The sequence below is a fragment of the Mustelus asterias genome, chromosome 1 (genome assembly GCF_964213995.1).
Source record: "Mustelus asterias chromosome 1, sMusAst1.hap1.1, whole genome shotgun sequence".
NCBI classification, from domain to species: domain Eukaryota; kingdom Metazoa; phylum Chordata; class Chondrichthyes; order Carcharhiniformes; family Triakidae; genus Mustelus; species Mustelus asterias.
The window spans coordinates 43647725-43671139 of NC_135801.1; the positions used below are offsets into that span (position 1 = coordinate 43647725).

The window sequence follows — 23415 nt, forward strand, 5'->3', positions numbered from 1 at the left end:
CCGACCACAATCCCACCCAGGCCCTACCCCCATATCCCCACATATTTACCCACTAATCCCTCTAACCTACGCATCTCAGGACACTAAGGGCAATTTTAGCATGGCCAATCAACCTGACCCGCACATCTTTGGATGTGCACAAGCTTTCGGAGCGCTGCCCCTTCGTCAGGTGAGTGGGAATTCTGTTCACAAACAGGGCATATAAAGACACAAACTCAATTTACAGAATAATGGTCGGAATGCGAATACTTGCAGCTAATCAAGTCTTAAAGGTACAAACAATGTGAGTGGAGAGAGCATTAAGACAGGTTAAAGAGATGTGTATTGTCTCCAGACAGGACAGCCAGACAGCCATACACATCTCTTTAACCTGTCTTAATGCTCTCTCCACTCACATTGTTTGTATCTTAAAGACTTGATTAGCTGTAAGTGTTCGCATTCCAGCCATTATTCTGTAAATTGAGTTTTGTGTCTTTATGTGCCCTGTTTGTGAACAGAATTCCCACTCACCTGAAGAAGGGGCTTAAGGCTCCGAAAGCTTGTGGCTTTTGCTACCAAATAAACCTGTTGGACTTTAACCTGGTGTTGTTAAACTTCTTACAAGATTTTAAATCACAGCAGCACTCCATTCTGCAGCAGGGATTTCCCTTTCTTTCTGTCAGAAACTGCAAATGAGAGCACACCCCTTTGAAGTCCTCTGACAGAGAGGAGATGTCAGTTTCACTGGGCGGAGGCCGGGAGTGGTTCCTTTCTCCACAACTGTTTACTCAGCTCCAGTGTAATCACACAGCTTTTAATTGAATTCCCTGAGTCTTCCTGGATAGCTGAAACATTTGAAACCCTCTCTGTTGCTTTTAAAACATTTTTTCTCTTTCAATTTCATAGTGCAGTGCTTTGAAATCGACATTAATTCACAGCTTAATGGATTTCTGCTCAGCCTCCGGTCAGCTGTGTTTATTAACCTTTCCCATCATGCTTGAATGCATCTCAAGTAACCCCATTGTTCTTAGCTTACAAAAAATGCCAAGTCTGATTGACAGCTGTGTTTTTTCAAAGGCAATAAGTAGTCTGCAAAAGAGGAAGTGTAAAAATGGTACCTCCATCTTTGAAAATCTGAGCTGGCCCACATGTTTCTCAGGATAGGCTCATTTGCATCTTTCAGGTGGGTGAATCCAATCTGACAGATGCTGCCAGCACCAACGGGAAACATCCTGCTTTTCCCACTGGCATGGACACTTGGTCCCAATCCAGGAGAATGGCACCCAATGGCCCTGATCTTCTGGTCTCATGATGGCCAGGGACTGGACATGCCCCAGAAGATGCACTACGAGACCGCTCAGAGGTCCCAATGCAATGTTTGAACTTTGAACTTCCAATGGGCAATGCCCCTGCTCCCCACAACCCTCAAAAAGTCTCCAACTCTGAGTTTGAACTTACTGACTTGTACAGTGATGCAGGAAATATTAGACAAATTAAAAGCCAGTATAACACCCGGGTAACTGTACAATTGATAATCTACCCCCACCCCCCCTACCTTGACTCACACTGACCCCTGCCAACTACATCCCCTCAACACCTCAACAACTCCCTGTCCTTACCCACCCTATCCCCTTACCAACATTACCCCTTGTTCACTTACTTTACCTATCTACCTTCTATTTTCAAAGCAGCTTTTAGATGTTTACACTCCTTGCTTGCTGGAAAACTTCAGCTGGTGCTGTAAAAACGGGTGCAGGTTCTGCACTGCTCTCTGAGATTTTCTGTGCAAGGTTGCATGTGAAGAATCCTCCATCAGAAGATCAATAATAAAAATCAGAGGAAAATAAGTGTCAATCTTTTTGTCTGATCAGAAGATCTGGGCCAAAACCTCTGATAGTACATCACTCTTTCTGCCCTACATAACTTGTCTGTTAGATTCTGTGCTCAGGTCACAGAGAGGAGAATGGCACCCAATTGCACCGCAAGGGGTGGCACGGTAGCACAGTGGTTAGCACTGCTGCTTCACAGCTCCAGGGTCCTGGGTTCGAATCCCGGCTCGGGTCACTGTCTGTGTGGAGTTTGCACATTCGCCTCGTGTCTGCGTGGGTTTCCTCCGGGTGCTCCGGTTTCCTCCCACAGTCCAAAGATGTGCGGGTTAGGTTGATTGGCCATGCTAAAATTGCCCCTTAGTGTCCTGGGATGCGTGGATTAGCGGGTAAAATATGTAGGGATATGGGGGTAGGGCCTGGGTGGGATTGTGGTCGGTGCAGGCTCGATGGGCCGAATGGCCTCTTTCTGTACTGTAGGGTTTCTATGATTTCTATGAGAGACTTGAACCCACAACATTCTTACTCGGTGGTGACAGTGCCATCACTGAGTCAAGTTGTCAACAACAACAATTTGCCTTTTAATAGCTCCTTTGGAATAATAAAACTATTAAGGTTCTTAGCAGCAACTTAAGCATACAGAAATTAACACTGAGCCAAAGTAGCGGATGTTGGGATGATTGATTCAAAGTTTAGCCAGATAGATAAACTTTAAGAAGCTTTGTAAAGGAGGGGAGAGAAGTGAAGAGAGTTTTTTTCGGGATGTAACTCTAAAGCTCATTGCCTTGATGGCGGAAGGTGCAGCCACTATTGGGAGGGTGAGAGAGGTGTGCAAGGTACAAGAGTCAGAGTTGAAAAAACACAAGGGTTGTAGAGGTGGAGGAATTTCAAGGCTAGGGGACAGTGAAACCAGTTAGGTATCGAATACAAGGAAGAAAATTGTGCAATGTCAATCTACATTAGTTCCCAGTGCATTAAAAATAATTTTAATATGTGCTGCAACTTTCTGAAAGCACAGGTTGCAAGATATTCAAAACAATGCTCCGATAAAGCAGAATGTTTTTTCCACATCATGCAATCAGGAGCTTTGAGCTGACGAAATACCGTACTTGGCTATTATTGTCTGTTTTAATTCCAGTGGAATAGTGGCTACTGCAAAGTAAGAATAATGAGCTTGTCAGTATGAATGTCTACTGAAGCAAGCTGTTCTGCTGATATTGTACACAGCCCCTCCAGAGCTGTGGGGCTGGATGAGTGATACAGGGTGGGTAGAAATGGGGTCACAAAACTTTCCAAAGGCAAAAGAAACCCAACAGGTCTGTGGATACAATGACATCAAATTAATGTTGGATTTATATTTGTTTGCAATGGAACAAAAGCTTCACGTTGTGGTATAACTCTCTCTTTAAGTATTGTAAAGTTGAGAGTTGCTCAGACATTTAATGAAATCAGTTACATATATAGCACTGCACTTTTGACATTTTTCCATTGGAATATACTGTACAGATTCTCACTGTTGCTGCTCTGAGTCTGATAATTGTGAACGCTTGCCAGAAGTTGGAATTTTCCTGTCAAACAGTCTGGAACTAGACCGCTTAAACAATGCAACATCATCCAGAACCAACGGTGCTTTATCCAACATGAACTCCTGGCTCAGATCCCAGTTTGAACAAATGTGGATGATACCAAAGGGGTACTTATTGTGCTCTGATAGATTTTTCTTTCTTAGATATAATTAATAAACATTTGTTCACAATAGACTGCTGCCCACAAGTATATTTTGATTTCCACATTGCTGTCCTGAATTATGACTTCACATCTCTGTTATCCAGCCTACCACACAGCGCACTCGAGGGACTACCACATATTTGAACAAATTAATACACAGCGTGGGTATCATTTCCCAATCTGAAAATGTTTCTGTTGGATTTTTATCTTTTTGTTTAAATATTAAAGTGATCAAATGTTTACAATTTTGTGATACTCATGTCTATGCGGCCGTGTGAAGAACGTTCACACGGACAAGTCTCTGTGGAGCTGCAGCTCAGCATGCAATTCACAACTATCCTGTTTCAATTAGGGTATCCCCATCTTAAAAACAGGACTCCTGAGAAAGGCAGCAGCTGTCAGCAAGACTCAGACTGATCTGCCAGTTTAATAGAGTCTAATTCTTCCATTTCAAATGTGGCTATGCTTTGCACCCTATCAGTTCACTGTGGATTAAAGGATGTGTCCCAGCTTGAGTGATATAAATTGACCTATCCCCTGATTGTCCATCCCAAGGAGTGTCCTCCCTCAGTCGAAATTCCTGATAAGGTAGTGCCTTTAATCACACATGAAAGGATTCCTTCCTGTTGTTTAGTGAGATCCATTGAAGGTTTTGTTTTGTACTCCTTTGACACCAGAAACTAATGCAACCGACACACGCTGATGAGTTGTACATGCACTGCCTCGCCGAGCCGAATACAAATAGTCATTGGAAACTTCGGGTTCTAGGATTCATACAAACTGATTGACCAAGGAGTCATGAAATTAGAAAAGTATGAAATTAAATATGCTTTTAGTGTAATTGCAGTTTTAACATTTTGTTTTAATTTGCTGAAGTGGCTGAATTGTGGTTTTACAAAGTATTTTCCTTTTTCTTTGTATTTTGACTCATGGGACTCTTATGGGTCCTGTGATTCAATGCTGCAGCATTTACCTCTTTCATCCCAGGGAGGTTTGTAAAGTTTGTTTTACTTTGCTGAGTTAATTTTCAAAATGGCAGCCGCAGGGCTGCTGAAAACTCATGTTGAAGGAAATCCAAGTCAGCTTGTCACCTCACAGATCTTTGTCATGTTAGTGAATGCAATTTAATGAGGCAATTCTCCCATAGTCTGTGTCTCCATTTAGGGGTCACAGGTGGAGTCACAGGAGCCTTACCTCAGTGGTCCCTACAAGCACTGGGACATGATCTCCGATTGCAATGGGATCTTGATCAATTGGGCCAGTGGGCTAACGAATGGCAGATGGAGTTTAATTTAGACAAATGTGAGGTGATGCATTTTGGTAGATTGAACCAGGGCAGGACTTACTCAGTTAATGGTAGGGCGTTGGGGAGAGTTACAGAACAACGAGATCTAGGAGTATATGTTCATAGCTACTTGAAAGTGGAGTCACAGGTGGACAGAGTGGTGAAGAAGACATTCAGCATGCTTGGTTTCATCGGTCAGAACATTGAATACAGGAGTTGGGACGTCTTGTTGAAGTTGTACAAGACCTTGGTAAGGCCACACTTGGAATACTGTGTACAGTTCTGGTCACCCTATAATAGAAAGGATATTATTAAACTAGAAAGAGTGCAGAAAGGATTTACTCGGATGCTACTGGGACTTGATGGTTTGAGTTATAAGGAGAGGCTGGATACACTGGGACTTTTTTCTCTGGAGCGTAGAAGGCTGAGGGGTGATCTTATAGAGGTCTATAAAATAATGAGGGGCAGAGATAATCTAGATAGTCAATATCTTTTCCCAAAGAGACTAAAACTAGAGGGCATGGGTATAAGATGAGAGGGGGGAGATACAAAAGTGTCCAGAGGGTCAATTTTTTCACACAGAGGTTGGTGAGTATCTGGAACAAGCTGCCAGAGGTAGTAGTAGAGGCGGGTACAATTTTGTCTTTTAAAAAGCATTTAGACAGTTACATGGGTAAGATGGGTATAGAGGGATATGGGTCAAATGAAGGCAATTGGGATTAGCTTAGGGGTTTAAAAAAAAAGGGTGGCATGGACAAGTTGGCCAAAGGGCCTGTTTCCATGCTGTAAACCTCTATGACTTTCAGAATTGACTCATACAAAATAATCTGAAGAATGTGGCAGTCTCACCCACTCGGAATAGATACCACAAAGTTAAATCCACATTAGCCACAGTTTCCTGTCCATTAAAATCATGGAGCTTCCCCACAACTTCGTCATATGCATTCCTGGTAAGTGAACTACTGCACTGGAATTGCAAATCGCTATTGTAAGCACTTAGGAGTACACCTTATGCAACATTGTCACAAGCAAAACAATCACCAATCTGAAATGTAATGCCTTCTCTCTGAAATCGTTGGAGAATTTGAAACACCAACACACCTTCCTTTTCATTTCAAGTGCAGGAGAAAGTCTTAGCTTGCAGGAAGATACAGACAAGCCTCACAGAGCACAAATTATTACCCAGATGACCACCTCCTGTCTGATACTCCAATCTTAACGAGTAAAATGCAAAGGCCTACGTGGTAAACCACTGTTAAGCTTATTGCCTATGTGTGTGTGACATGCCTGGACATGCCCCTGCCGACCCTGCCTGAGACTCCTCCCCCCCTGGTCCAGGTATAAAGGTGACTGCTCCCTGGACCAGTTCATCAGCATGGATGTGCTCCAAGTCTTTTGCGAATAAAAGCCTATTTGTTCTTGCATATAAACTAGTCCTTGCTTGATTGATAGTGCATCAATTTTATTCGCAAAAAGTTTTGGGATGGAGCAGATACTAAAACCCGATAGATTAGAATTGGATCCTCAAGCCGTAGGAGCCTCTAACAGCTTCGATCACTGGCTGCGATGTTTCAAAACTTTCCTCACCGCCTCCGCTTCCGTCGTCCGGACCGAAACCGACAAGCGACACGTGCTCCATGCCCGGGTAAGCGATCAAGTATTCTCGATGATTAGAGACGCTGAAACTTACGAGGATGCGATCGAACATTTAAAAGGCCAGTACAACAAACAGACTAATGTCATCTACGCCAGACATCTTCTGGCTACTCGCAGACAACAGCCAGGAGAATCGGGCGGCCAATTCCTGCGTGCGTTGCGAGCACTTGACAGGGCCTGCAACTGCAAGGCCGTAACAGCCGCCCAAAACACTGAGGACTTAATCAGAGATGCCTATGTCACGGGTATCAGGTCAAACTATATCCGACAACGACTGCTGGAACAGGGTGGGCTGGACCTACAAAAGACTGTGGCGCTTGCCAACTCGTTAGAGGTGGCCTTCCGTAATCTCAAGGCCTACACCCCCGACCATGGGGGCGCATCATGGACGCTGCAGTCACCGCCACCTCTGTACTCGGGAGGGCCGCAGGCCTACGCCACGCCACGTCCCACCAATGACCCGACCGCTGCGGCAATCTCTGGAGGCCCGAAGTGCTACTTCTGCGGCCTTGGGAAGCACCCCCGACAACGCTGCCTGGCGAAGAATGCGATCTGCTCTGGGTGTGGAAAGAAGGGCCATTACGCGAAGGTATGCAGGGCGAAATCGACTTCCAAGCCCAGTAGCGCCGTGTGCAACCCGCGGGGGCTGCCATCTTGGGCGCCGGTAGCCGCGTGTGAGCCGTGCAGGCCGCCATCTTGGACGCCTTCAGCCACGTGTGAGCCGTGCGGGCCGCCATCTTGGATGCCGTCAGCCGCGTCGCAAAATCCAACGGTGGCTTCGGTTACACTGGACCAATCCAGGCCTCACCAACTTGCCAGGTCCATGATGGACATTGAGGTGAACGGTCGCACTGCAAACTGTTTATTTGACTGTGGGAGTACGGAGAGCTTTATTCACCCTAACACAGTGAGTCGCCAAGCCCTTTCAGTACTGCCAGTGAAGCAAACAATCTCCATGGCTTCAAATTCCCACTCGGTGGATGTCCTCGGGTACTGCGTGGCGACCCTGACTGTACGGGGCACACTGTACAAAAACTTTAGGCTTCTCATGCTGCCACAACTCTGTGCTGCCGTACTCCTGGGGCTAGATTTCCTGTGTCACCTTAAGAGTGTCACCATGGAGTATAATGGGCCTTTTCCCCCGCTCTCTGTTGGCAATCACCAGTTCTTAGATCGCCCACCGCGCACCACCTGCAGCCCCTCGACCCTTAAAGTCACCCCTCCCTCACTGTTTGAAAATCTTACCCCCGACTGCAAGCCCATCGCCACCAAGAGCAGACGGTACAGTGCTGGAGACAGGGCTTTTATCAGGTCCGAAGTACAACGGCTCCTCGGGGAGGGGATCATTGAGGCCAGTACCAGCCCCTGGAGAGCCCAAGTAGTAGTTGTTAAGACTGGGGAGAAACATCGCATAGTCATTGACTACAGTCATAAGAACATAAGAACATAAGAAATAGGAGCAGGAGTAGGCCATCTAGCCCCTCGAGCCTGCCCCGCCATTCAATAAGATCATGGCTGATCTGACGTGGATCAGTACCACTTACCCGCCTGATCCCCATAACCCTTAATTCCCTTACCGATCAGGAATCCATCCATCCGCGCTTTAAACATATTCAGCGAGGTAGCCTCCACCACCTCAGTGGGCAGAGAATTCCAGAGATTCACCACCCTCTGGGAGAAGAAGTTCCTCCTCAACTCTGTCTTAAACCGACCCCCCTTTATTTTGAGGCTGTGTCCTCTAGTTTTAACTTCCTTACTAAGTGGAAAGAATCTCTCCGCCTCCACCCTATCCAGCCCCCGCATTATCTTATAAGTCTCCATAAGATCCCCCCTCATCCTTCTAAACTCCAACGAGTACAAACCCAATCTCCTCAGCCTCTCCTCATAATCCAAACCCCTCATCTCCGGTATCAACCTGGTGAACCTTCTCTGCACTCCCTCCAATGCCAATATATCCTTCCTCATATAAGGGGACCAATACTGCACACAGTATTCCAGCTGCGGCCTCACCAATGCCCTGTACAGGTGCATCAAGACATCCCTGCTTTTATATTCTATCCCCCTCGCAATATAGGCCAACATCCCATTTGCCTTCTTGATCACCTGTTGTACCTGCAGACTGGGCTTTTGCGTCTCATGCACAAGGACCCCCAGGTCCCTTTGCACGGTAGCATGTTTTAATTTGTTTCCATTGAGATAGTAATCCCATTTGTTATTATTTCCTCCAAAGTGTATAATCTCGCATTTCTCAACGTTATACTCCATTTGCCATATCCTCGCCCACTCACTCAGCCTGTCCAAATCTCTCTGCAGATCTTCTCCGTCCTCCACACGATTCACTTTTCCACTTATCTTTGTGTCGTCTGCAAACTTCGTTACCCTACACTCCGTCCCCTCCTCCAGATCATCTATATAAATGGTAAACAGTTGCGGCCCGAGTACCGATCCCTGCGGCACGCCACTAGTTACCTTCCTCCAACCGGAAAAACACCCATTTATTCTGACTCTTTGCTTCCTGTCGGATAGCCAGTCCCCAATCCACTTTAACACACTACCCCCAACTCCGTGTGCCCGAATCTTCTTCAGCAGCCTTTTAGGGGGCACCTTATCAAACGCCTTTTGGAAATCCAAAAACACCGCATCCACCGGTTCTCCTCCATCAACCGCTCTAGTCACATCTTCATAAAAATCCAACATGTTCGTCAAGCACGACTTTCCCCTCATGAATCCATGCTGCGTCTGATTGATTGAACCATTTCTATCCAGATGCCCTGCTATCTCCTCTTTAATAATGGATTCCAGCATTTTCCCTACTACAGACGTTAAGCTGACCGGCCTATAGTTACCCGCCTTTTGTCTCCTTCCTTTTTTAAACAGCGGCGTAACATTAGCCGTTTTCCAATCAACCGGCACTACCCCAGAATGCAACGAGTTTTGATAAATAATCACTAACGCATCCACTATTACCTCTGACATTTCTTTCAATACCCTGGGATGCATTCCATCCGGACCCGGGGACTTGTCCACCTTCAGTCCCATTAGTCTACCCAGCACTGCCTCTCTGGTAACATTAATCGTATTAAGTATTTCTCCTGCTGCCAACCCTCTATCGTTAATATTTGGCAAACTATTTGTGTCCTCCACCGTGAAGACCGACACAAAAAACTTATTTAAAGACTCAGCCATATCCTCATTTCCCACTATTAACTCCGCCCTCTCGTCCTCCAAGGGTCCAACATTCACTCTAGCCACTCTATTCCTTTTTATATATTTATAAAAACTTTTACTATCATTTTTTATATTAATTGCTAGCCTAGCTTCATAGTCTATCCTTCCTTTCTTTATCACTTTCTTCGTCTCTCTTTGTTGTTTCTTAAATTTTTCCCAATCACTTGTTTCTCCACTATTTTTGGCCACTCTGTACGCAGCTGTTTTTATTTTAATACTCTCCTTTATTTCCTTCGTTATCCACGGCTGGTTCTCCCTTTTCTTACAATCCTTGTTTTTTGCTGGAATATATTTTTGCTGAGAACTGAAAAGGATCTCCTTAAAAATCCTCCACTGTTCCTCAGCTATCCTACCTGCCAGCCTGCTCTCCCAGTCTACCTTAGCCAATTCATCCCTCATCCTATCATATTTCCCTCTGTTCAAGCAGAGGACACTGGTTTGAGACCAAACTTTCTCCTCTTCCATCTGAATCAGAAATTCGACCATATTGTGGTCACTAGACCCAAGAGGGTCCTTCACAATAAGATCCTTAATTCTACCTACCTCGTTACACAATACCAGATCCAAAATAGCTCGTTCCCTCGTCGGTTCCGTAACATGCTGTTCAAGGAAACTATCCCGACAGCATTCTAAGAACTCTTCCTCCATTCCACCCTTACCGACTTGAGTCTGCCAGTCAATGTGCATGTTGAAGTCCCCCATGATTATTGCCTTTCCGTTTTTACACGCATCCCTTATCTGCTTGTTTATAGCCCTCCCTACCTCAACATTATTATTTGGGGGCCTATATACCACACCTACTAGTGTCTTTCTCCCTCTACTATTCCTCATCTCTACCCATAATGATTCCACGTTTTGTTCCTCAGAGTCAGACCATTAACCGCTACACGCAGCTGGACGCGTACCCCCATCCCCGCATATCTGACGTGGTTAATCAGATTGCGCAATATCGGGTGTTCTCCACCATTGACTTAAAATCTGCATACCACCAGCTCCCTATCCGCCCGGAAGACCGCCAATATACTGTCTTCGAGGCGGATGGCTGCCTCTATCACTTCCTTAGGGTCCCCTTTGGCGTCACCAATGGGGTCTCGGTTTTCCAGCGTGAGATGGACCGAATGGTAGACCAGAATGGGCTGTGGGCCACCTTCCCGTAACTGGATAACGTCACTATCTGCGGCCATGATCAGCAGGATCACGACGCCAACCTCCACAAATTCCTCCACACCGCCGCACTCCTAAATCTGACCTATAATAAGGAGAAGTGCGTATTCCGCACATGCCGCCTCGCCACTTGTGTAGTGGAAAACGGGGTCATCAGTCCCGATCCCGACCGCATGCGTCCCCTCCTGGAACTCCCCCTCCCCACCAGCCTCAAAGCACTGAGGAGATGCCTGGGCTTCTTCTCGTATTACGTCCAGTGGGTCCCCAATTATGCGGATAAAGCCCATCCGCTCATCAAATCCACCTCTTTTCCCCTGACGGCAGAGGCCCGCCTGGCCTTCGACCGCATCAAAGCAGACATCGCGAAGGCCACGATGCACGCTGTAGACGAATCCATCCCGTTCCAGGTGGAGAGCGATGCGCCTGACTTCGCCCTAGCCACCACCCTTAACCAGGCGGGCAGAACTGTGCCCTTCTTCTCACGAACCCTCCAAGGCCCTGAAATTCGACACTCCTCTGTCGAGAAGGAGGCCCAAGCCATAGTGGAAGCTGTACGGCACTGGCACCACTACTTAGCTGGTAAACGATTCACCCTACTCACGGACCAACGGTCAGTTGCATTCATGTTTAACAACACGCAGCGGGGCAAGATCAAAAATGATAAAATATTGAGGTGGAGAATCGAGCTTTCCACCTACAATTACGACATCTTATACTGGCCCGGGAAGCTTAATGAGCCCCCAGCCGCCCTGTCCCGGGGAATATGTGCCAGCGCACAAATAGACCAATTGCAGACTCTCCACAACGACCTCTGCCACCCGGGGGTCACCAGGTTTTTTCACTTCATTAAAGCCCGTAACCTGCCCTACTCCATTGAGGAAGTCAGGTCTATAACCAGACACTGCTAGGTCTGCGCAGAGTGCACGCTGCACTTCTATCAGCCAGACAGAGCACACCTCATAAAGGCCACCCGCCCTTTCGAACGCCTAAGCGTCAACTTCAAAGGCCTCCTCCCCTCTTCTGACCGCAACATATACTTCCTCAACGTCATTGACGAATATTCACGTTTCCCCTTCGCTATTCCCTGTCCGGATAGGACCTCGGCCACGGTCGTCAGGGCCCTGCACAGCCTCTTCACCTTGTTCGGTTTCCCTAGCTATATCCATGGCGACTGGGGATCCTTCTTTATAAGTGATGAGCTGCGACAGTACCTGCTCTCCAAAGGCATAGCCTCGAGTAGGACCACCAGCTACAACTCCAGGGGGAACGGACAGGTGGCGAGGGAGAATGCGACAGTCTGGAAGGCCGTTTTACTAGCTCTGAGGTCTAAAGGTCTTCCAGTCACCCGCTGGCAAGAGGTCCTCCCTGATGCACTACACTCGATTAGATCACTCCTTTGCACAGGTACCAATGCTACCCCTCACGAAAGAATGTTTGTTTTCCCCAGGAGGTCCTCCTCGGGGACCTCACTACCATCGTGGCTGACATCCCCAGGCCCTGTCCTGCTCCGGAAGCACGTGAGGACCCATAAGTCAGACCCCCTGGCCGAAAGGGTCCAGCTCCTCCACGCCAACCCCCAATATGCCTATGTGGCATATCCCGACGGGCGGGAGGACACGGTCTCCATTCGAGACCTGGCACCCGCAAGTTCCCCAGGGACCACAATGACCCACAACCCCACACCCCCAACCCCCGTATACAGCACGCCTGAGCCCCAGGAGCCGCCATCACGCACCCGACAATCGGAAGGGACTACAGACGACTCAAGCGACTGCGGCCTGGCGCCTGAACCAACACCGCGACCACCGGAACCGACACCACAACCGGCACTACGGCGGTCACAGCGGCAGATCAAGCCCCCAGAGAGACTGAATTTGTAAACTTGTAATTCTGTAAATATCGTTCCACCCACCTCACCCCCGCCGGACTCTTTTGTAAAAGCAGGGGGTGAATGTGGTAAACCACTGTTAAGCTTATTGCGTGTGTGTGCGTGTATGCGTGTGCGCGTGCACGTGTGCGCGCGCGACTCCTCCCCCCCCGGTCCAGGTATAAAGGTGACTGCTCCCAACCCCCCTGCCTCAGTCTCCGGACCAGTTCATCAGCATGGGTGTGCTCCAAGTCTTTTGTGAATAAAAGCCTATTTGTTCTTGCACACAAACTAGTCTTTGCTTGATAGTGCATCAGCCTGACCAGTACTTAGTGACAAATTTCCCTGTGAAACTCTACATTTCCACATTCCTCAAACCTATGGATCCAGAACTGGCTTGCCTGCAGAAGGCAGAGAGTGGCTGTGGAGGGGTCTTTCTCTGCATGGAGGTCAGTGACCAGTGGAGTGCCCCAGGGATCTGTTCTGGGACCCTTGCTGTTTGTCATTTTCATAAATGACCTGGATGAGGAAGTGGAGGGATGGGTTGGTAAGTTTGCTGACGACACCAAGGTAGGTGGTGTTGTGGATAGTTTGGAGGGATGTCAGAAGTTGCAGCGAGACATAGATAGAATGCAAGACTGGGCGGAGAAGTGGCAGATGGACTTCAACCCGGATAAGTGTGTGGTGATCCATTTTGGCAGATCCAATGGGATGAAGCAGCAGTATAATATGAAGGGTACCATTCTTAGCAGTGTAGAGGATCAGAAGGACCTTGGGGTCCGGGTCCATAGGACTCTTAAATCGGCCTCGCAGGTGGAGGATGCGGTCAAGAAGGCGTACGGCGTACTGGCCTTCATTAATCGAGGGATTGAGTTTAGGAGTCGGGAGATAATGCTGCAGCTTTATAGGACCCTGGTTAGACCCCACTTGGAGTACTGCGCGCAGTTCTGGTCACCTCATTACAGGAAAGATGTTGAAGCCATTGAAAGGGTGCAGAGGAGATTTACAAGGATGTTGCCTGGATTGGGGGGCATGCCTTATGAGGATAGGTTGAGGGAGCTTGGTCTCTTCTCCCTGGAGAGACGAAGGATGAGAGGTGACCTGATAGAGGTTTACAAGATGTTGAGAGGTCTGGATAGGGTAGACTCTCAGAGGCTATTTCCAAGGGCTGAAATGGTTGCTACGAGAGGACACAGGTTTAAGGTGCTGGGGGGTAGGTACAGAGGAGATGTCAGGGGTAAGTTTTTCACTCAGAGGGTGGTGGGTGAGTGGAATCGGCTGACGTCGGTGGTGGTGGAGGCAAACTCGTTGGGGTCTTTTAAGAGACTTCTGGATGAGTACATGGGATTTAATGGGATTGAGGGCTATAGATAGGCCTAGAGGTGGGGATGTGATCGGCGCAACTTGTGGGCCGAAGGGCCTGTTTGTGCTGTGGCTTTCTATGTTCTATCACCCTGTTCATTTGAATACTCCTCTTGGCCTTGACTTCCTGGCTCGATCTGTAAAAAAAAACACGTTTTTAGATTTCTCCCCTAAACAGATGTGAAGTCAGTGGAGCAATCCCTCGATCACTACAGCTGGGATTTTCCATTCTTGCTGGCTGTGGTGGGGGCAGGGGCTGTGGGCGGGGGTGGGGGGGGGGGGGGGTGGTTGAACAGCCTGAGAATTCTGACCCTTGGCCTTTTGTTGAGTTGTGACCATCAATTCCTTCAAATGCACATTTTGCCCATTTGTGCCCAATGATTGTGAAAGGGCCCTTTAATGGGCTTCTTTTTACATATTTAGCTAACTTCCCACCAGACGCAGACAGGTGTGATAGAGGTTACACTTACTAATTTATGTCAAACTAAAAATTGCATCAGGTGGGGCACCAAAGTTGTGACTATAAAATAGTGAAAACAGTGTACAGCTACAACATCACATGGACGTAGAGACTCAGGGAACACTGAGAAGGTTATGTGATATCACACACAATTCTGAAGGAGAGAATTAATCTCCACTTGGATCAGCAAGGTTTGTTCAGGGATAGTCAGCATGGCTTTGTCAGAGGTAGGTTACACCTAAAGAATTTGATTGAATTTTTCAAGGAAATGACCGGGTGTGTCGATGAGGGTAGTGCAGTTAATGTAGTTTGGCAAGTTCCCAGACTGCTGAAGAAGGCAAATGCACATGGGACCCAGGGTAACTTGACAAGTTGGACCCAAAACTGGCTTAGTGGTAGGAAACCGAGGGTAGTGGTAGAAGGCCATTTGTGTGATTTGAATGCCGGTGTCCACAGGGATCAGTGCTAGGTCCCTTAGTGTGTGGGATATATATAAACAATATAGATGAGAAAGGGGGGGAGGGGAGATAATAAGTAAGTTTGCGAATGACACATAGATTGACTAGGTCATTAATAGTGAAGAGGAAGGTCTTAGGTTGCAGCAAGATATAGACAGGTTGTCATATGGGCAGATCAGTGACAGGTGGAATTTAACCATGAAAAGTGTGAGGTGAATAACAAGACAATGAATGGCAGGGCATGAGGAAGTTCAGAGGAACAGATATTTCTGTCCATGGCTGCCTGAAAGCAGCAGGACAGGTTAATAGGGTGGTTATGAAGGCATACAGGACATGTGCCTTCATAAGTCATCGTATAGATTATAAGAGCAGGGAAGTTATTTTGGAGCTGTATAAAACTTTGCTTAGGCCACAGCTGGAATACTGCGTGTATTTCTGGTCACCTACCTATAAGAAGGATGTGATTGCACTGGAGAGGGTGCAGAGGAGACTCATAGAATCTCTACAGTGCAGAAGTTGGCCATCCGGCCCATCGATCTCTGACAGAGCATCCCATCCAGGTTCTTTCTCCATAACCTCTCGCTTTTACCCTGTTAAAATATTTGTTTATTTATTTGTGTCACAAGTAGGCTTACATTAACACTGCAATGAAGTTACTGTGAAAATCCCCTGGTCGCCGCACTCCAGCGCCTGTTCGGGTACACTGAGGGAGAATTTAGCATGACCAATGCACCTAACCAGCACGTCTTTTGGACTGTAGGATAAAACCGGAGCACCCAGAGGAGACCCATGCAGGCTCAGGGAGAACATGCAAGTTCCACACAGACAATGACACAAGCCAGGAATCGAATCTGGGTCCCTAGCACTGTGAGGCAGCAATAATCACCTAAGCTACACATCTTGCGACACTAAGGGATAATTAAGCATAGCTAACTTGCACATCTTTGGAATATGGGAGGAAGCAGGAGCACCCAGAGCAGACAGAGGGAGAATGTACAAACTCCACACAGTCTGTGACCCAAGGCCGGAATTGAATCCAGCTAAATACTGTGCCACCGTGCCATACCAGGTGATTCACCAGGATGTTGCCTAGGCTGGAGCATTGAAGAGGGGCTGGATAGGGTTGGGTTGTTTTCTTTACAGCAGAGAAGACTGAGAGGGGGATCTGATTGAGGTGTGTAAGATTATGAGGAGCATGGACAGAGTGGATAGGAAGCAGCTGGTTCCTATCCACCTTTCATTGAAGGGTCAGTAATGATGGGGCATAATTTTAAGGTGAGGAACAGGTGTTTTAGAGGGGATTTGAGGAAAGATTTTTTCACCCAGAGGATGGTGGGAGTCTGGAATGCACTGTTTTGGGAGGGTCATAGAGGTGTTTTCACAGTAACTTCATTGCAGTGTTAATGTAAGTCTACTGATGACACTAATAAACAAACTTAAACTTAGGTATGTGGACGAGCACTTGAAATATAACATTCAAAGCAATGGGCCAAGTGCTGGAAAGTGGGATTACTGTAGATTTATTGTAGTTTTGTCAGTGCAGACTTGATGGGCTTTTGTACTAAGAAAATTTAATGAACATAATGACCATTCTCTAATAACAATAGAAACACCCATGTTATCCTGGTACATCTAGATGCTTTTTCTAATGTGCTTCCGAGTGCTCCAACCATGGGTGGCCCAGTTATTTGCAGCTTAGATGGAGCCAGACATGTAATGCAGCAAGGCCTGAGATGACCTTGAGGTTATGCTCAGGGTGTCCAAGGCCTAGAGGGCCCCAGCATGCTGAGAGGCTGTTGTACGAGTGGCCAGTTCCACTGAAGGTGGTTGATCACTGGCAGAGGAACTGAGGAGCACCTAATCATCAGAGCACTTTGCGAGAAGCCCCCAGGTGTGATAAGCTGCAAAATGTCCTCCCACTTAGTGTTAATGGCATGTGCCTATCTACCAGTGTCGGAGGGGCATCTGGAGGGGACTTCAGACTCCCAAGTTGCTACTCCTATCTCTAGCCTAGAGCTCATGGCCACAGCAATAGTATGCACATCTACACGTATAAACAGCAGCATTGGGGTTGTCTGTCAGCTCTGAGTCTCCATGGCAGTCACCAACATCTCCCTGGAAGCCGTGCACTCACACACCTAAGATCTGGCAGAATCCATAGCCTGCATGGACACCTCCATCATCAGAGCATAGCTGAGTGTAATATCTGGCAGCTTCACTAAATGTTCCCTTGTTCAGGTCTACAACATGAGTAGATTAGTGTCGCCAACATCAGGAGCCCATCGTCAATCTAAGATTCAGCATAGGCCTGGCGACCAGCAGTTCCTGATTGTCAGGGCACTTGGTTGTCACAGCATCCACAACTGCTCCTGCGTGTCACTGAGGTGCTCACTAGCTCATGATCCTGAACTGATTTGCAGTCGCATACTGAAGTGAATATTTCTGTGCTGGTGGAGGGTGTGGAAAAATATATCCCTGCATGCTGTGAGGCCTGAATTGTCATAAGTGGACGACATTCATATGAGTCAAGAGACAACACCTCTGTGTTGTCCCCCAAAGTACAGATAAGGCATTAGCCAGGCCACTGGGCCTAAGGCCCATTGATATACTGAACTGGCCAATTCATACGCAGTTAAGGGCCAGTTTCCATCCCTGCCACAGTAATACATGTGGCTGTGGAAGAAGGCCAACCCACTACTTTGCTATCTCCAGTCCAAACATGTGTGGGTTAGGTTGATTGGTCATGCTAAAATTGCCCCTTGGTGTCCTGAGATGTGTAGGTTAGAGGGATTAGTGGGTAAAAATATATGGGGGTAGGGTCTGGGTGGGATTGTGGTCAGTGCAGACTCGATGGGCCAAATGGCCTCCTTCTGTACTGTAGGGTTTCTATGATTATTATCTATGCCTCAGGGTTTCAGATTTATGAAGGAGGTTGTCATGGAGATGTGCCGCCCCCTTGAGCCCTCTTATTGATGTTGAAGGTCATCACCTCATTTTTTATGCCTCTTGGTCCTCCCAGGTGGCAGAGACATCATAAATATCATGCAATTTGGAGTATTTGCGAGGTGATAGAGGTCATATATACGAGTTGAGGGGACTTCATCCTCTTCTCTCTTCAAAGACAATATGAGATGGGATTTTTGCACACTATCAACTGCATGTATATGGTTCTGCAGGCATCCCCCATCTTCCCTCCACGCATATACAGAAACCACTAAACCTATCAGTCCATAAATGTGTAGTTGGTACTTGGCCATACCAAGATGTTCATCCCTGTGAATGTTTGCCATCTGGCAGCAGCTACAATATCTTCTTCCTGTGATAGTTTGCCCTCTCACCGTTTTCAGGCCTTTGAGAGAACACAGGTGTTTGCTTGCAGACAAGGGTTCCTTTACTTACTGCAGAGGTGCTTGTAGGTTTTTTGAGCCCTCCGCAACCCTATCCACATGCAGATTCAGCCATTGCCTGCTGCTATCTGCATGCCACTCTGGTAGGAAGAGATGAAAGAACAGGAGGAGCAGACAGAATGAAGGCAACATGAATACATGGAACTGAACAAGTGAGAGAAGGTGGGTGGTCAGGCTGCATTTCCTTTAAACAAACTTCTGCTTCTCAATCTAGACCAACAATTCCCCCATCGCCGCATTAATTTCAGATTCCCCACCACAATATCCCTACAGCCAATGTTCAACAATAAGAACCACCAACAAAACACTTCATAAAACACCTTCATCCAACAACATATTCAATTATACAAACATTAATGAGCTATTCATCCCTTCCACCTGCCTGCTGTTCTAGTGCTCCTAGGCAGTGGTCTCCCACTGAATGCAGCATGGTTGGTGGAAAGCTGTTGGCTTTTACAGGGGGAGACTGAGATGGCCTTCCATGACTCGTGATTCTATACTACCCTCTCAGGTCTTTGAGGTGTCAGTATGTGTGCCGCTGGTTTTGTGGGGAACTCTTCATTTTCTACCTGCCTCTGCTGAGACTGCCCAGGCTGCAATGCGTCTTCATCTGAAAGCATCCAGGCAGAGGAGGACTGGAGTGTAAGAAGATGGAATGAGGGGAAAACAGGAGTTCCATGATGGCAACATCTTCAGCTTTCACTAGCTACTGAGAATTAACGAATTGAACAGGGGCACAAGGCTGTTACTTACTGTTATCCTCAATGATCCTTGCTGCACTCGATGCAATGGCCAGGAGGACTTTAGATCCATTACTTTCAATAGACCACCAGATGGGAGGCCGAATGGCCTCCTTCTGCACTGTAGGGATTCTATGATTCCATAGATCAATTGCCCAGATATGCAGCTGGCAGATCACCAGGCAATTCATATGGTTTATTCACACAATATTTAAAGTTTAAAAAGTTAAAGTTTATTTATTAGTCATAAGTAAGGCTGCAATGAAGTTACTGTGAAATTCCCCTAGTCACCACAGTCCAGCGCCTGTTCAGGTCAATGCACCTAACTAGCACGTCTTTCAGAATGTGGGAGGAAACCAGGGCACCCGGAAGAAACACACGGAGAGCGTGCAAACTCCACACAGACAGTGACCCAAGCCGGGAATTGAACCTGGGTCCCTGGCGCTGTGAAGCAGCAGTGCTTCACTGTGTCCCTGTGCTGCCCCTTTATAAATAAAGGTATTTATACCTTTAATAACACATTCTACAAAAAAGAACCCCACGATGCTCGCATATTTCTTTTCTGGAGACAGAATAACCTGCATTAGATCACAATGATCTTTTAATTAAATCAAACGAGACATAAACAAAAATAGATCAGGTTTCAAGTAAATTTATATGGCAAAGCTGATTAATTAATTGTTTTGTAGCTAAATAATAATTGATTGGTTATCAGTTAATTATACATATAATTTTAACAACATAAAATAATTTTTTTTCAGAAAATCCAGGTCAAAGCTTCCTAAACATGTGGAAATGTCTCTGTAGATTGTACAAAGCAGCATTCAAATGTCCATAATGCTATGTTTTATTACATCGAATTTACAACACTGAAACATTCAATCACAGGTCCTGGTGTTCATGCATCACACAAATCTCCCCCCACATTAACATATTCTTCTATTTCTTTCTTCCTCATAACAACACAAAATGACCCGATGTTTTACGAGCTAAGGAATTAATGGTCAAAATATGTAGGTGATTCTTAGACATCGTGCTGTTAAATATTCTATTGAGATTGCAGGAAGCATTAGGAAACTAATGGAGGTGTCCTTGTTCTTGTCACTGCAGTGGATCTGAACTTGCTGAAAGAAGAGGTAAAGCTGTACAGCTGCACACCACGCAACATATCAGTGTCTCTGAGAGAGGAACTCAAACGGACAGACACCATCTACTGGCCTGGCTGTCTACTGGTAAAACGTTGTGGAGGAAACTGTGCCTGCTGCTCCCTTGGCTGCCAAGATTGTCAATGTGTCCCCATCAAAGTGTCAAAAAAATATCACGAGGTATCTGCTAGTTAGTTTTTTTTAAAAAAAAGGTTCTCAGTGTGTTAACAAAATTATAGTGATGCTGTACAATAAAGCTGTTCTGATCTTTGTTGGGAAAAAATTGGTGGAGGTAAAAACTTCTAAGGAAAATTTTAAAATTTTCCGATCCTGCACATATACATGCTGGGATTTATTCTAAAACACAGCCCTGGTGGGCCGAAGGGCCTGTTCCTATGCTGTATTGTTTTTTGTTCACTGGCTGGAGGGGAACTTTACAGCCTCTTCACCAGCTACTGTATTTGCAAGCTGAAAAGCACATCAAATAGGACAGGTGGCTACCCCACCGCCTTGCCATCCACCCCTGTGTTGTCCCCCAAAGTACAGGTAAGGCATTAGCCAGGCCACTTGGCCTAAGGCCCATTGATATACTAAACTGGCCAATTCATATGCAGTTAAGGGCCAGTTTCCAACCCTGCCACAGTAATACATGTGGCTGAGGAAGAAGGCCAACCCACTACTTCACTATCTATAATGAAAAGGAAGGCAGGGAGGAAGGATACATCAGCTGGGAGCTGCCTTGTGTCCATTGGGAGCTTGGGGGCGCCCACTGAAGATATCAGCCACCCAGCACCCTTTGTGACTCCCCCTCCTCAATCCCTAGGTCGCTGATTCCATCCAGATCAAGAACCCTGGACTTACAGATTTACCAGGATGTTGCCTGGTATGGAGGGCATTAGCTATGAGGAGAGGTTGGAGAAACTTGGTTTGTTCTCACTGGAGTGACGGAGGTTGAAGGGAGAAAAGGGAAGGCGGTAGATGTGGTTTATATGGATTTTAGCAAGGCGTTCGATAAGGTCCCCCATGCAAGGCTTCTAGAAAAAGTGAGAGGGCATGGGATCCAAGGGGCTGCTGCCCGGTGGATCCAGAACTGGCTTGCCCAAAGGAGGCAGAGAGTGGGTATAGATGGGTCTTTTTCTAAATGGAGGTCGGTCACCAGTGGTGTGCCCCAGGGATCTGTTCTGGGACCCTTGCTGTTTGTCATTTTCATAAATGACCTGGATGAGGAAGCGGAGGGATGGGTTGGTAAGTTTGCCGACGACACGAAGGTTGGTGGGGTTGTGGATAGTCTGGAGGGATGTCAGAAGTTACAGAGGGACATAGATAGGATGCAAGACTGGGCGGAGCAGTGGCAGATGGGCTTCAACCCAGATAAATGCGTCGTGGTCCATTTTGGTAGGACAAATGGGATGAAGGAGTACAATATAAAGGGAAAGACTCTTAGTACTGTGGAGGATCAGAAAGACCTTGGGGTCCGGGTCCATAGGACTCTAAAATCGGCCCCGCAGGTGGAGGAGGTGGTTAAGTAGGCGTATGGTGTGCTGACCTTTATCAAACGAGGGATTGAGTTTAGGAGTCTGGGGATAATGATGCAGCTATATAAGACCCTCGTCAAACCCCACTTGGAGTACTGTGCTCAGTTCTGGTCGCCTCACTATAGGAAGGATGTGGAAAAGATTGAAAGGGTGCAGAGGAGATTTACAAGGATGTTGCTGGATTGAGTGGCATGCCTTATGAGGATAGGCTGAGGGAGCTCAGTCTTTTCTCCTTGGAGAGATGAAGGATGAGAGGAGACCTAATAGAGGTGTATAAGATGTTGAGAGGCATAGATCGGGTGGACTCTCAGAGGTTTTTTCCCAGGGTGGAAATGTCTGCTACGAGAGGACACAGGTTTAAGGTGCTGGGGGGAAGATACAGGGGAGATGTTAGGGGTAAGTTTTTCACACACGGTGGTGTGCGAGTGGAATCGGCTGCCGTCAGGGGTGGTGGAGGCGAACTCAATAGGGTCTTTTAAGAGACTTCTGGATGAGTACATGGAGCTTAATAGGATGGGGGGTTATAGGTAGGTCTAGAAGGTAGGGATGTGTTCGGCACAACTTGTGGGCCGAAGGGCCTGTTTGTGCTGTAGTTTTTCTATGTTTCTACCTGATAGAAGTCTACAAGATTATGAGAGGCATGGACAGAGTGGATAGTCAGAAGCTTTTTCCCAGGGTGGAAGAGTCAATTACTAGGGGGCATAGGTTTAAGGTGCGGGCAAAGTTTAAAAGAGATGTACGAGGCAGATCTTTTACACAGAGAGTGGTGGGTGCCTGGAACTCGCTGCCGTGGGAGGTAGTGGAAGCGGATACGGTCGTGACTTTTAAGGGGCGTCTTGACAAGTATGTGAATGAGATGGGAATAGAGCGTTATGGTGCCCGGAAGGGTAGGGGGTTTTAGTTAAGTCGGGCAGCATGGTCGGTGCAGGCTTGGAGGGCCAAAGGGCTTGTTCCTGTGCTGTAATTTTCTTTGTTCTTTGTTCTTACCTCACCATGGATCTTCTCCTCAGGAATGCTGCAGTCCAGCAGCAGCCACTACTGAGGTCTGGTGCTGCTGAGTCTTCTCAGGTGCTGCCCAAACAGACTAGTCTCTTAAGGATGCAGCTTCCTTTCCCTGAGGGGCAGAAGTCCCACCATAACCTAGTTAAGGCTGCCTCCAACATATTATCGTTTTGGGCAACCTTTTGTAAACTTGGTTGGCTGATGATCAGCTTCACCCAAATAAAATTCAGTCAATTGTCTCTTAAATTTCAGCAAACACACTCCAATCAGAACTCGTAATTTTCCAGCAGATTCATGAATTCAGGGCGGCACGGTAGCACAGAGGTTAGCACTGCTGCTTCACAGCTCCAGGGTCCCGGGTTCGATTCCCGGCTCGGGTCACTGTCTGTGTGGAGTTTGCACATTCTCCTCGTGTCTGCGTGGGTTTCCTCCGGGTGCTCCGGTTTCCTCCCACAGTCCAAAGATGTGCGGGTTAGGTTGATTGGCCAGGTTAAAAAAAAATTGCCCCTTAGAGTCCTGGGATGCGTAGATTAAAGGGATTAGCGGGTAAAATATGTGGGGTAGGGCCTGGGT

At 47.1% G+C, this 23415-nt stretch overlaps 1 protein-coding gene across 2 annotated transcripts in view; it reads left to right on the forward strand.

Moving 5' to 3' along the window:
- pdgfc (platelet derived growth factor c) overlaps window positions 1-23415 on the forward strand; it is a 432641-nt gene that overhangs the window by 400117 nt on the left and 9109 nt on the right. For both annotated transcript variants that reach the window (XM_078212016.1, XM_078212010.1), the window contains exon 5: window positions 20271-20485. In XM_078212016.1, coding sequence (XP_078068142.1) covers window positions 20271-20485 — 215 coding nt within the window. The remainder of the gene's footprint in view (window positions 1-20270; window positions 20486-23415) is intronic.